This window comes from Hippoglossus stenolepis, chromosome 14, assembly GCF_022539355.2.
Source record: "Hippoglossus stenolepis isolate QCI-W04-F060 chromosome 14, HSTE1.2, whole genome shotgun sequence".
NCBI classification, from domain to species: Eukaryota; Metazoa; Chordata; class Actinopteri; order Pleuronectiformes; family Pleuronectidae; genus Hippoglossus; species Hippoglossus stenolepis.
In genome coordinates this window covers 27,473,735-27,488,589 of record NC_061496.1, presented here as the reverse complement: position 1 = coordinate 27,488,589, position 14,855 = coordinate 27,473,735, and the positions used below count along the sequence as shown (strand labels likewise).

Genomic DNA, 14,855 nt, shown 5'->3' with positions numbered 1-14,855 from the left:
CCACACCCCTGATTTCCTCACCTTAAAATATTAGACCTAAGCTCTCATGGGACCTTAGATGAGACTGGTGTCTTTGTACACTAACTATCCATCCAAATGTGTGTGTAGTATATACCTTGCAGCAAACACAATTATTAGGAGGAAGGCTTAACATGTTGATGACTTTGTTGGCTTGTGAGACAAACAAAATATTATTTGGTTTTGCAAAAGTGAAGTCTATAGGGCAAATCAATTCTCTTAGGAACAATTTGGGTCTGATGATTTTAGAAGGTAAAGGTTAGAGATTCAACCAAATCATTAGCTCATCCTCTGGGAAGCATGAAATACTACAGCAAAAACATATTACGAACCAGGGGACATTCTGTTTAGGAATCAACATCTGTGAAAAATAAACTTTAGGAGACATTTTGAGAATTGAGAAGAATAGATTGTTGCTCCCTCACCCTTGGTGTCGTTGAGTGGGTCCATGTGCCGGTAGATGTAGCCCTCCAGGTAGTTGTGGAAGCGGGGCGTGGGGGGGAAGAAGGCCAGAGCGATAGCCATCAGCTCCCAGCCTCGTTCCAGGCTATCATAGCGGAAGTTCTCTGTAGTTTGACGACAAAGCTGGATGTAGAGCTCATCACGCAGGCCCTGGTTACTCCACCCACGCACCACCACCTGACACAGACAAGCAGAGAGCCAGTGAGTTAAGAGGTGTAGCTTTCCTTCATCTGTTGATAACTGTCTCTTCATGAATGACAAATCACAACTGTAGTTATTTACTCCAACTTTAAATATTTAGGAGGCAGTAACCACGGTGACTCCATGAATGTGCTGCTTTGACTGTGCATGGTTGTGTAGATATCGTTTCACTTTTTACTTCTTCTTGGTAGTTATATTTGATCATCATGTCACATATTTGACACAAAGACTTGTTCTATGTGTCTTTTCAACTTCTCATGTTTTATTCTTTTTATTTGTATTTATTTGCTTTTATGTGTGTGAATGCATTTTTTTTGATTGCCCGCATGTATCCTGCACTGGCTTCATCTGTAAAAGTTTTTAAGTTGCTGGCTTTTAAAGGTACTGTATAAATAATTGTATTGCAACCAATTGCATACCCCTCCCGTCATTCCCCCCGTGAGGAGACATAAAGACACTTGTGTTCCTCTCTATAGCCAGTGTTTGGTTTGACACAGAAATAAAGCTCTCGTTATAAGGTAACTTAAACAGAGGGATTGTTAGTTTATTCAACATTATTAAAGTATTTAAATTCCATTTCTGTCGCTGGAGCCTCCTAAATCCTACATAATGAATATTAACCATTTCGGTCTTATAGTTGAAATATTATCAAAAAGCTGAGTGGCAGTCACTGGTTCATTACCACATTCCTAAACCTGGTAGAACCTACCAATGGGAGTATCGTTACAAGTTGTTGGAATCTGAGACATCATTAAATGTCATTATAGTATTGGAGAACAATGTGTGTGTGTCTACATAGATGCTTAAAAAAACAAAACAATTTGTGAGCTTCAGTATCCCTGTGCCTCCATCAGTCCATAGTGACTCACCTCCACCGCTGACCATTCTGTTAACCTTTAGAAATCACCCTGTGAATTGCAGTGACTGCATTAACAACTTCTTAGCTACTGGAATTTGTAAAACTAAAAGTCATTTTTTGGGAAACAATTTTTGCTTTATGTATGCACATTGCCCATGCACAACTTTTGGTGTGGCTGCTCTGCACAGTTTTATAAATGAGGCCCCTGCTGTTTTAAAAGCTTCCTCTCAAAGTCACACCAGGAACAAGGACACACGACTTCACAGTGTGAAGCCTCACTTCACACTTCAGCAGTGCTGCAAAGAGGAAAAACCAACAAGTCATCTTGTTTTAGTTTGTAATATGCAGCCAATGCATAACACATCTTTACAGCATCAAAGTATTGCTACTATCTAGGTCTGGGGTCCTAGTGTTACACTGCTGTGCATGGCTAAATGGCTTTGAGGAGGGGAGACCTGCAGGTTAGACTGTGAGCCATGACTCAGGCTGTTCACTCACCTCCAGAGCCACAGAGAGGGGGTCAACCTTTGAGCGACGGTCCCCCATGTAGGTCTGGATGAGCTTAAAAATGTCCACTGCCTCCTTCTTAACTATGCGATCTGAGGTCACGATCATTGGCTTCTTGATGGGCTCACTGCTCCAGGCCAGCATGTTGGCAATGGAAACTTTTCTTCGAAACAGACCCTGAGAAAACAAGGATGGGATGGAGAGAAAGAGAGGGAGTTGGAGAGAGCATGGAGAGACACTGATTAAAGATGCTTAAATGTAGACGAACTGCATCTTTTCATTCTTCAGGGCCTGAACATGAAGAAATGTTTCAATAGTATTCATAGTTGAATACAAAGTGTCTCAGTGAAGTGTTGAGCCACCAGAACAGCTTCATTGCCCAATAGCAGAAACCCCTCCCCAGGATAGTTTTTAATTATTAAATTTATTTATATAACCTTATTTCATTTATCGACCAAACAAAACAATTTAACTGCAAACACAAAATCTCCCATCTTGAATGAAAAGGAGTAGAAAGAAGAATAATCTTATATAATCTGCCTCTTTCACAAGACTTTAATCAACAAAGCAAATAATTCAATACAATTAAAAATTTAAATAGCTGCAGGCCAACACAGCCCTTCACATCCCTCTATTAGTTCCTAAGTTACAATCAACCATTCAAAGAAGCTTACAAAATGATTTACCTGTCACAACAAAACAGAAAAAAGCTTAATTAACACATATCATTGTGTTTCCTCAACATACTGGCGTATTTAATTTTTTACAGATTCTTTGGTTTCTTTGTTGAGATTGTTCCATAAACTGATTCCTTTCATTGTAATGCAACGTTCCATCAATTTGGTTCTAAATAGTGTTTTTTAAAGATCTCTGTTCATCATAGGATAAAGGTGATCATTTAGAATAACTGTGTGTTGATTTGCAGTGGAATACTTCTGAAGTAGCTCCAGAGCATTACCACAGGCAAAGAGCAAACAGCCCATTCCAAACAGGCATGTTTGCAACGGGCACTGCACTAGTTAGAATGGAATAGAATGAATCTTTATTGTCCACAAGGTGGAAATTTATCTTTTATAAATGTGTTGGCTCAGTGGCTCGCACTCTGCCATCTTGCCTACCCCCATATAAAAACACAAATCCCGGGGCCACACTGTGCAGTGTGCAGTGCGTCGCTGATCTGCTGTGGCTAATTCTATATATGATATAATATATAATATAATATATCATTCGTATAATAAAATAAATAAGGAATGAAATTCAAATGGGATTTAAGAGGAAGATTGACAGCCCTACTGTACACCACACATACATTCAACAACTAGTACAGATAACAGTGAAGAATTGCACGTGTTAAGTTTCTCACTCATTTATTCAGGTTTTCCTTTAATTTGTCACACGTCTGTCTTTCGGTCTGCGTGATCAAAATGTTGTCAGTACAAATCTGTCATGTATTTTGATAAACAATGTCAACACAAGATGTTTGCTGCTAAAGCTTTTGAGCACATTTCCTGGCCTTAACAGACAGACTGGACTTTGTAATGGGAAAAAGCATAAAGCTCAACTCTTTCAGTAGCTAAACCTCATTAATGATCAGCTGATCAGAGTTTCTCACTAACAGTGTTAGCCCACAAAAGACATTAACAGTAGCTCATTATAATGGTACAAAGTGTTTTTTTCATGTCTGTCATGTAAAATGTAACTGAGTGTGTGTGTGTGTGTGTGTGTGTGTGTGTGAGTGACATATGAGTGGAAATTGGTATGCATAGTAAAGTCAGAAATATGTTCGTGACATCACTAATGGACAAAGAGACAGTTACATTGTAATCCATATGATGTCATACACACATATCACAGTCAGACACACACATCCCCCTCAGTACCTGTGTGTGTTTGTTGAAGTGCTTAGATGCCCAGTTCTCGATGTCAGTCTCAGAGGAGGGCTTCCTCAGGGTGAATTCTGGGAAGATGCCGCAGCTGGCACTCGGCATCATATTCCTGGCATTTCGACTGGCCTCAAACTGGGCACAGGCTCCGAGGTCCTCCGACTGACAGGTGTGCAAACAGAGAGGAAGAAAGATGGAGAGGGAGAGAGGAAGCAAAGAGCTGAACATTTCTTCAGCACTGAGAGAGAACTGCCCAGGATTAATACTGACGCGCTAATACGTCAATATCCACAAGGTCATTTCAGTGCAACAAAGAGTTCATTTATTCCACAGTGTCTGATTGGGTAAACAAGCAAAAGTAACAGGATCAACAAAATATGGTTATTAATTATGGTTACAAGAATCTTTGATAATAATTAGCTGCATGGCGAGATTGAGAGGTTAACATGGTAGAATCACACTATCCTTTATTTTAAAGAGATAGTTCACCGAAAATTTAAATTCACTCATTATCTACTCACCACTATGCCGATGGAGGGGTGGGTGAAGTGTCTGAGTCCATAAAACACTTTAGGAGTCTGAGGGGTAAACAGCGTTGCAGCCAAGGTGACCCCTTCTTCAGACGTAATAAAACAACAGAAAAAAACACAACATGCCTTCATACTGCTCGTGCTGTGTCACCCAAGTGTCTGCAAGTCCCCGTATATTCATATTCGACTCGAAACGGCGCCATTTTCACTGTGTTTTATGCCTTAAAGCCCACTATCGGCAGTAGCAATGCTAGCGGACATAGCCATGTGAACGCACACCGCGCGCATTGCGAGAGCTTGTGTGTAGTGTGTGAAGTTTTCCGTTGTGTCCATGAGAACGTGAACGCGGCTCAGAGGAGTATATCAGAGAACCTTTAGGCTTAAAACTTGGTGTAAATGACGCTGTTTCGAGATAAATCTGAATGTGGGGGCTTCTGCACGCTTGGATGACACCACATGAGCAGTATGGAGGCATTTTATGTTTTTTTTCTGTGTTATGTCTGAAGGAGTCCCATTTACTTCAATTGTATTGGATTTAGCTAAACTCTGTTTACCCCTGAGACTCCAGAAGTATTTTTGGACTCAAACACTTCACCCACCCCTCCATCGGTATAGTGGTTAGTGGATAATGGGTGAATTTTCATTTTTCGGTGAAACATCCCTTTAAGTTTCAAAGTAGTTCCTGTTCAGTCCTCAGTAATATATATATATATGAAAAGTATGAAACATAGAGACAATAGAGGACATAATCTCACATCAAGGTCTATTAAAAAGCTCTCCTGGAGCTTTCAAACATACTTTATAATGATCTTCACTCAGTAGAGCGGGTCATCCCTGTTGTCATGGTAATGTAGATCTTTACTGAGCACATTAAGTCCAACTTCATTTAGCAAAGAATTAACTTTTGGGATTTGTCAAGATCCAACATTTTAATAATACAAATTTGGGCCTGCTTTTAATGATCCACATGTTTCTTGTCTAGAGATATTTACTTCAAAAAGTGTTTCCAGTAGATACTGGTTGTATTATGTCGTATCCTCTATACTCAGCCATTAAAATAATCCTTTGGTTGTTTGTGAAATAAATAAGATACAGTGACACATCTTTTTCAATGAGGAGTGATGCATAACGGATGGATATTGATCATTATAAATACTATTTATCAAATCTTGGGTCTTATTTTGAAAGTTCTGTCCATCAGTTTTATCAGTTATAATAATTATGCTGTCACTCATCAAAGTAATTGCTGAGGTCTAACAACATGATGACATCAATACAACAAAGTCGGAAAGAGCAGTGTAATGATAATTTTGGCTGCAAACTGACAGAAATAACAGCTAGTGATAAAAATAAGTTGTAATAAACAGGAATTATCCACTATTTTTAGTCTGACCAAGCAGTAGTACCTGTGATGGGTGGAGGTAAGGCTCAGGAGAGGCCAGGTTGGTCTGGACAGAGAGGCTTTTCTCCAGCAGAGCCTGAGGGAAGCCTAGCCGGTCAAAGGTGCTGCGTTTCCAGTGGTGGCTGTCACTCTGTGCTAGTGCCTCGTCCTCGCTGAATGCCCTCACCACTGGCCCCGGTAACGGCAGAGGAATGGCCCCATCGCTCTCGTAGCCATCTTTGGAGCTGCCACCTTGGGCAACCCCACCTCCCTGGCCCGAGTCCCAACTGCTTCTCTGTTTCATCACCTGCTGGGCCTCCCACGCAAGCCTTGCCTGGGCTAGCATTGCTTCGGATGCTGTGCCTGTTAGCTCCCCCTCTGGGCCCCCACAATATGCCAGCTCCTGAGGGAGGGATGGCTTTCGACTCTTGCGTTTGCGGTTTCCTGCAGGAGAGAAAGCCTCAGGACCACCTGTAGAGGAGGAGGATAGGGAGTGGGTCTGGCCGGATGTCCAAGATATGGAGTCCTCATAAAGCAACCTCTGACCTCCCTCTCCACCCTCCCCACTGTAATCCAGCAGTAGGCGGGGGTCCCTGATCAGAGACTGGCTGTGCTGCAGAGTATAGGACCCCCCATATGAGCCACCATAGCCCCCACTAGTGCCGTAACGAAGCAGGCGGTCGGCAGTCTTGAAGCGAGGACTGGAAGATGACTGCTCTACGTACACCAGCTGTTTGACATACTCCTTCCCTACAGGACTGTACTCCAGACTTTGGGTCTTTTCTGGACACTTTTGCCTGGTCAGAACCAGCTGGCCATAGGGCGACTGACCCTGTTTGGGGGAGTGATAGAGGGGGGCTGAAGACTTGCGAGCTGGTGACTTGCCAGTACCGTAGAAGGAAGAGGAGTCAGAGAGCTGCATGTCAGTGGGAGGCTCCTCATAGATAGGAGGGGGCTGGTACTCCGATGGCGGCTCCTCGTACAGTGGGGGTTCATAGGCATAGCGAGGCGAGGGAGGCTGGGAATCAGAGGAGCGGCGGTGGGTGCCGGTTCCACCAAGCTCAGCACGCTTCAGGAAGGGAGACTGACGGCGGTCGGCATAGAGAACGGGGGAGCCATCAGGCTCTGTTGGTGGGTTTCCTCCAGAGGAGCGCCGTGTCCGTGAAGTGGTGCCCCCTCCAGAAGGAGCGCAAGGGGTGGGGGGGTCACAGGGGGAGTAACCATTTCCTTGGTGGGCCAAAAAACTGGGCTCTCTGTCTGTCACCTTGATCAGCATTCGCTCTTTCGTACCAGTGTTCCACCTGAAGGGAGAAGTCCTAGAGAGGAGAGGAGAGGAGATTTGATGAAAGGAAGAAGCTTTAAGTGTACTCTTCATGTGTCCGACATGTTTTCTACATGTCTCCTACGTATGCCCTTCATGTTACCTTCATGTGTCACAAACCACCTCATAGCCTTGGTACAAAATGTATTCATATCTGTGGCCTAACTTTTTGTCAGAATATTATGTATTTATTCATAAAGTTTTCTATTGCTCAATTTGTTACCAATTCCCACAGTATAAATACAAATTCATTAGAAATTATGCAGTGTACAAAAAGTTTACCTGACCTGCTAATGAGACATAGGTGGCTGTGGTTTGGGAGGTAGAGATCGACCACTAACAAAAAGGTCGGTGGTTCGATCCTCGGCACCTCCAGTTCACATTCCCAAGTTACCTTGGGCTAGATACTGATCCACATACCGCCCCCCGGCGGCAGTCCTGACAGTGAATGTATGGTGGATGATAGAAAAAAGTGGAGCGTGTAGAGTGCTATATAAATATGTGTGCCTGTAAAGTGCTTCAAGTTGTTGGTAAAAGCACTAAATACAGTCTATTTATCATTTACATTATTTGATATTTGAGTGAAGAACGGTGGAGGAAAATGGTTTAATGTGTCAATGACTTCAGTTAACACATAGTTCTACCACCTGCTTCAGCTGTTAGCTGATAGATAGTGAACATAAGTTGGTGGTGAACATGCTTGGTGTGTGCTAGTGATGTTCGGCAAATCAGAGTTCCCTTCATTTTCATAACTTGCAAAGCAGTAAGCATATTAGGGATTCTATTCATTTTTATTTAGCTTTGTTGTCATTACAGAAATTAGACACAGAGGAGGAAGATGATAAATCACAGACTAGGCAGGGGAAGAAAAGAGGACTGAAAACAGGTAAGGGTTTGAACTATGAGCTGTAATGTTACCTCAAAGAACACATCCCTCTGATCTGAGCACTGTTGGTTTTTCCCATTAGGCATGAACAAAATGGACTCTTTCCTCAAGGTAAGGTACATCACTTAGTCGTTATCAGTACATGTATATGACAGACATATGCACTGTGTGTTATCTCATTGAGCATCGTTGTGATGGACTAAACAAAATTCACCTTGTGTACAAAGCCAATGTACACAAGGCTTTGTGTACCTTGTGAGACAAGACAAGACATGTGTGGTTGTCAGTGAGAGTGGTTGAATGTACAGGCCAGGCAGATGGACAGAGAGAGAGAGAGAGAGAGAGAGAGAGAGAGAGAGAGAATGAATTACATTAACACGACTTGAAAAAATAATAGTTCTAATATTGTGTCAATGTAATATTTTAATATTATGTATCATGTTGCAGCGATATTCACAGCATGCTAATTCAGGGTTCCAGACTAACTTTTTCCACTAGTAGCACTGGTGCTCCTTACTGACATTTTTAGGGGCACCAACACAAGATTTTGGCGCACCACTTACAATGCAAACGATGCAACACATGACTAAATGGTCACAGTCTGGAGCCCTATAATTAGCTAGCTCTGGCCAGTCCCATCTAGTGTTACTAATACCAACCGATTCTGAGTCGTGATAGTGTCCAGTCTGCGTGATAGTGGTAAGGTCCTGTCTGATAAAGAAGACGGAATATTCAAACCTCTTGTAAAAGAATCAATGGGTCCATGAATGGAAATGTAAACACAACAACTGCTTATTGAGTTTTGCCAGCTCTAAAGGGTGGCTGGGACTCACCAATGCAGTTCTCTGTAAGATCTGCAGATTGGAAATGTCTTATCACAGCAGCACGACTTGAAGTGAAAACACATGAGAAAGACAGCACAGCACCATGAGTCATGCCTACTGTTTTTAGACGTGGAACGTACTTCTATTGGTAGCAATCACTTAAAATTTAAAATGTTTTAATGCTGTTTTGAAACTAAACCATCAACAGTTAAATCATTGTAGTGTTTTAGACAAAGATGGGCCATTGTGGTTCTCTGTAAACTTTGCAAACTGGAAATAGCAAGCAAGATATATCAGGATTATCAACCCTGCTGCTTTTTGGTGATATAATAGCATGATTATTCAGCTTTTTTATATTTTCTGTTCAGTTTAATGGTCATGTATTCTTATAAATCAGCTCAAACTGTTGTTACAGTCTGTAAATGGTTTCGGTGTCAAGAGTGAAATTGTTTCTATGAGAGTTTCTCAAGAAAGTTGCAACCAGCAACACCACAGGCTGAGCAAAAGGTCCATTAGCACTGTACTAGTTTTATCCAATGTAGAGATACCAGCTCTGCTAATATCTACCAAACAGGAGCTTCTGGCAATAACAGGCCTTTACTCAGTTCACATTCACTTAGTCATCCCTCTCAGTGAGTGGGCCCTCACATTCTGCTTGTTTGTCAGACAACAGGAAGGAGGAGGGCAGTGTGGGATGAAGAACAAGAAGTGAACTTGGCCAGAGGGAGGGAAGTGTGAAATCGATTGCATCACTGGCCACCCTCCATTTCCAAATACTTCCACACACCGATCCCAAGGGCCACTGGCAATGGTGGCAGTGGGAGTGTTTGAATACTTGTGGATATTAATATGCATGTGTGTAAGAGAGAGGGAAACAAAGAGAGCAGGATTTACCATCACAGGCTGAGCTGGCTTCCAACACAACATGCTCCACTCCAGCTCTAATCCACTTTCCCTCCATTCCTCCTCCAGTCAATCCACCTCTGTCCTCTCAAACTTCTCTTTGTCCATCATGTGTCCATCACTTTCTTGTTTTCTATCTGCCAACCTTCTTAGTTCTCTGTTTTTCTGTCATTATCCTATAATTATTCATTATCATTTGACCTTCAAATCAATTTACACATTCTAATATGTCTCAGTCTATGCAGCATCAACCTGCAGATCTCCTTCTCTCATTTTTCTTCAACAACCTACACAGAGATAACAACGAATCCCACTTTGTATCAGAGGTGTGTAAATGTTGATTGTGCCAGTGCAACAAATCAGCTGAGACCAGGATTACAGTCACATTGACACATCGAAACTGGCAATTTTTAAGTTCTATCTACTAAACTCGTAAAGAGAAGCTGCTTTTAAGCTTAACTTTTCCATAGGGAACATACAGTAAGCACATCAAGTTTACCAATGAGGCTAATAAAAAGCAGTCCAGCAAAAATACATAAAAATGAAATTATCATATATTTACAGTAAATAATACCCAAGTATAATGGGTTTTAAAAAATGTGGACTTAATATTAATTAGTATATAAGGTTTTATAATACAAGATCTGTAAGAATTTAATAAAATTCACAGTCGGCAAACACCAAATCTGAGGCAATATTGTCCATTTCTTTAATTCTTATTTACACAGAAAGTTGTTTTTTAAGTATACGTAAAACCTATAACAAAAGAAAAAACAATATTTGTTCACTTTGTTCACAGTGACACTGGAATTATTCATGTCCTGCTCATTCACCTTTACTTGACAGCTTTTGTATATACAGCAACCTCAGCCTGTAGTGATGACTCAGTTTATTGTTTGACAGGGGCAGTGGATGAAATGGGAGAGCATTGAGTAAAGGAAGACAAGCTGAAGGGACCTGTAAGAAGAGGAAGCAAGCAGAATCAGCTCATGCCTAAAACAACCTTTTACATCCTTTCTTCACCCAAAAACCTCCAGCAGTGGTTTAACGAAGATCCATCTATGGACAACTCCAGCTACTCTAAGACATATCCTCACTGATTTTAGAGTAATTCTCTCCCAAGGTAGATACACGTGGAGACACAATGAATTTAAACAAAGAAAACTGCTACTAATACCATCCAAAACATCGAGAAAAGTTCCAAGGACACCACTTGTCCAATTGTAGCAAGCGCAAGACTGGGAAATGCTGGTGGATGTTGGCCAGCGGCTTATAGTCCCATTAAATATTGTCACCATCATCCACAGATCAGACCTGGTTCTCTGGTCCAACACCCAGTGTGTCATCTACTTTGTAGAATTGACGGTATCCTGGGAGGATGCTGTTGATGAAGTGAAGTGAAGTGAAGTGAAGTGAAGGGAAGGGAAGGGAAGGGAAGGGAAGGGAAGGGAAGGGAAGGGAAGGGAAGGGAAGAGGCTCTGGTATGCAGAGATGGTGTCTGAGGCAGAACAACATGGCTGGAACGCAATAGTTTGCCCAGTGGAGGTTGGCTGCAGGGATTTTATTGCAACATCCACTATCAGATTGCTTAAAGAGCTAGGAATCCATGGACAAGCTATGCACCAGACCACACAAGAAACATCACCAACTGCAGAACGCTGCAGCCAATGGCTCTAAAACAGGAGGAAAGATCCGAGCTGGGCCCTAAGATGTTAGGGACATACACCCAGGTCTTTTTTTGGAACATAGCACAAGATGGTGAATATCCCTTTAGATTGAAGGTCTACCGCACTAGTTAAGTTGCCAACCACCAGTAGATCTTAGCAGATGTTAGCGACCACCAGGGGATGTAAGGGACATATCTTCAGTTGTGTTCCTTAAGGTCAACAGGTGTTTCAGCCCCGCTCTTCTAAGGCAGCTCCACCACAGGCTGATGAGACCTGGGTGTATGTCCCTAACATCTGATCGGATCAGCCTGTGGTGGGCCTGCCTTAGAAGAGGGTGACAAGACCAAAAACCAAACAACACAACAGACTACAGTGACCAATCAACATATGTCTCCACTCAGTAAATCACTTGGGGTTGTTATGATGTGGCTGCTACAAAACATCTTGTCCTCATGAATTATTTGACAGATACATCAAACAAAGTCCAAGATTCACAGCACATGCAGAGAAGAAAAATATATTGCTTTTACAGAAAACATGATTGTGTGTATATATATTATATTTCATAAATCTAAATGTTCAGAAATGGTCTGCTTCCACCATTAGTGACACACAACTGTTCAACCTGGTGTAGAAATAAAACCAAACCGACTTTTTCCTCAATGTACAGACATAACATAGAGCAGCACAGCAACATTCATCTGGGAGTTTAGAGAAGTAGTGAATACTTAAACCCTGCTTCGTAGTACAGGCCCCTGATTGACGAATACCTTCAAACTATATTGCATCTCTCACGCAGTTTATATTGCAGAAAAGCAGATTTGCATAAAACTGGCACAAAATCCTTACATCACTTTACTTTGCAATGAGTCAACTGATCACAGCAGTTCCACTAAAATGAAATCACTTTCCTGCATTATGAGTTCTTTGATAATACAAAATTGTCCATTGCGTTGCACAGCCATTATGCACTGCAGCCTCATCCAAGCCACATTAGATTGTTGGTTGATTCCTCTCTGTGCATACTAAAGCTTTAGTAGTCTGAGCTAGAAATATCAAGCAAAATTCACTCTTTGTGTCACTATTGCTCCAATGCAGCTCAGCTAAGAAACACAATCTGTAGAGTTAGAGAAAAGGAAAGGTTGTACTAAATTAACATATCCTGTAACATACAGTAAGTGAATGCATAAAGAATCCTAAATGAGAGCACTAGTACCAAAGAATTTAGTGGACTAACTGAGGAAACAATTGGATATTAAATGACAGTTTAGACACAACTTTTGCATTTGAAAATTGATACTTTAATCGATCATGAACACTACTAATATCTGAAGCCCTACGTCTACATACTGTGTGTAAACAATTTACGAGACTATTAAAAGAGCAATGTGTAGCATCTTGGGGGCAAGTTTATATTTCGACAAAATAAATACCCCTCACATTACCCTATCCCTTCCCAAGCGCCTAGGAGAATTATGGGGAGCTGTGGCTCAGGGGTTACAGTGGTTGTCCTCTAACCAGAAGGTCAGTAGTTCGATCCCAGTCTTCCCCATTGCGAATGCTGTAGTGTCCTTGGGCAAGATACTGAACCCCAAATTGCCCCTTCTCATAGAGAAAAGTGCTGCACATAGATGCACTGTATAAATGAATGGGTGAATGTAGAACTTTACTGTAAAGCGCTTTGAGTGGTTATCAAGAAGTGGCCTTCCCACATCATAAAGTCGATGACTTCATCGAGCAGTCTCCCCCCAAGTGATGTGTTGTCTCAAGTGAGTGGTGTCTTTAGATTTAGTTATTTGATCTTTTAGTCTGTAAACTGTAGTTGATAGCTTACATGTAGAAATGTTGTTACTGTATTGTGGTAGCACTGTATTATTAACATTAGGTAGCTATTTAAATGCTAATGCAAGATAAAGTGAGCAAAAAAGCTATTTCATTGGACTCACTTAGTCAGCGAGACGGCATTAGCAGGATACATATGTTTTCTCTGTTTGCAAACTGAAGCAGCTGAGAGCTAAACAGAGGGGAAGGAAGAGGATGAGGGTGAGGAAGAGGAAAGAGAGACAGGCAGGGAGTGCTACTGAGGAAGCAGCTGCACGGAGGATGAGAGTCTGGAAGGTTTGTATTCATAATAATCCTTTTTATCATATTCCTACATGGTCTGCATGATATCACCATGACCAATACAATGTACAGTGGTGTTTATAGCGCAGCTCTGTTTACATCTTACTGGGTAATGTTACTGTAACAGTAGCTATGTAGTGAGTGATCCCTCATGACTTGACAAACTTTTGATGACAACCTCCCAGATTATCTATCCTCCTGTCCTCTTCTATCTTCTATGTTTTTTAGGGGTGTGGTTCTTCTGCATGTGTGGAATTCATGCAGCTGCATCAATGTACAAACGCTAAAGGCCATCTCTAGGCTACTATAGAAACATGGCGATTCAACAACAACATTTCTGTGGAAGCAAGTCCAACTCCTTATGTAAATATATAAGGTTCATTCCCCACGGCTTTTATTTAAGGTGGTTACACAGTCATAATAACACAGCTATGAGAATTAGATCCCACTTCAGCAATTCTGCTCCTTTGACAAGACAGAGTGTGACTGTATCATCAATCAATCAATCAAATTGTATTTGTATAGCCCATATTCACAAATCACAATTTGTCTCATAGGGCTTCAACAAGGTGTGACAATAGACCTTGAATTAATAACTTTGAGCAGACCTGTGATGGCTATGAGGTTTTATGTTAGGGTTAGAATTGGGTTTAGTTTAGGTTAAGGGTTAGTGCAAGGGTTATGGTTAGGCATTTAGTTTGGATGGCTAAAGGGTTAGTTCACCCAAAAATGAAAATTCACTCATTATCTACTCACCACTATGCCGATGGAGAGTGGGTGAAGTGTTTGAGTCCACAAAACACTTTTGGAGTTTCAGGGGTAAACCGCGTTTCAGCCAAATCCAACACAATTGAAGTAACTGGTGACTCCTTCAACCGTATTAAAACAAAAGGAATAAAAAACAACATGCCTCCATATTGCTGGTGTGGTGACATCCAAGCGTCCGTAAGCCCCGACATTTAAATTGGACTCGAAACAAGGTCATTTATACCGTGTTTTCAGCCTAAAAGTCAGCAACCGGAAGTAGTGTTGCTTGCGGATGTAGTGATGCTAACACGCACCCTGCACGTGCCCTTGGGCCCTCTGGGAGAGAGCCTGTGTGCAGTGTGTGCGGTGTTTCCAGTGTGTGCACGCAAACGTGAAACCAGCTCCGAGGAGGATATCAGAGGACATTTAAGCTAAAGAAAACTGTGTAAATGACGCAGTTTCAAGTTGAATATGAATGTTGGGGCTTGCGGACACTGGGATGACACCACAGGAGCAGTATGGAGGCATGTTATGTTATTTTC

The 14,855-nt window shown here is 41.7% G+C and overlaps 1 protein-coding gene across 1 annotated transcript in view; it reads right to left on the bottom strand.

The window, feature by feature from the left end:
- arhgap39 (Rho GTPase activating protein 39) overlaps positions 1 to 14,855 on the bottom strand; it is an 82,035-nt gene that overhangs the window by 7,782 nt on the left and 59,398 nt on the right. Inside the window, exons 3-6 of the mRNA XM_035177212.2 lie at positions 5,867 to 7,157; positions 3,928 to 4,092; positions 2,039 to 2,224; positions 444 to 657 (exon numbers count right to left, since the gene is read on the bottom strand). Coding sequence (XP_035033103.1) covers positions 444 to 657; positions 2,039 to 2,224; positions 3,928 to 4,092; positions 5,867 to 7,157 — 1,856 coding nt within the window. The remainder of the gene's footprint in view (positions 1 to 443; positions 658 to 2,038; positions 2,225 to 3,927; positions 4,093 to 5,866; positions 7,158 to 14,855) is intronic.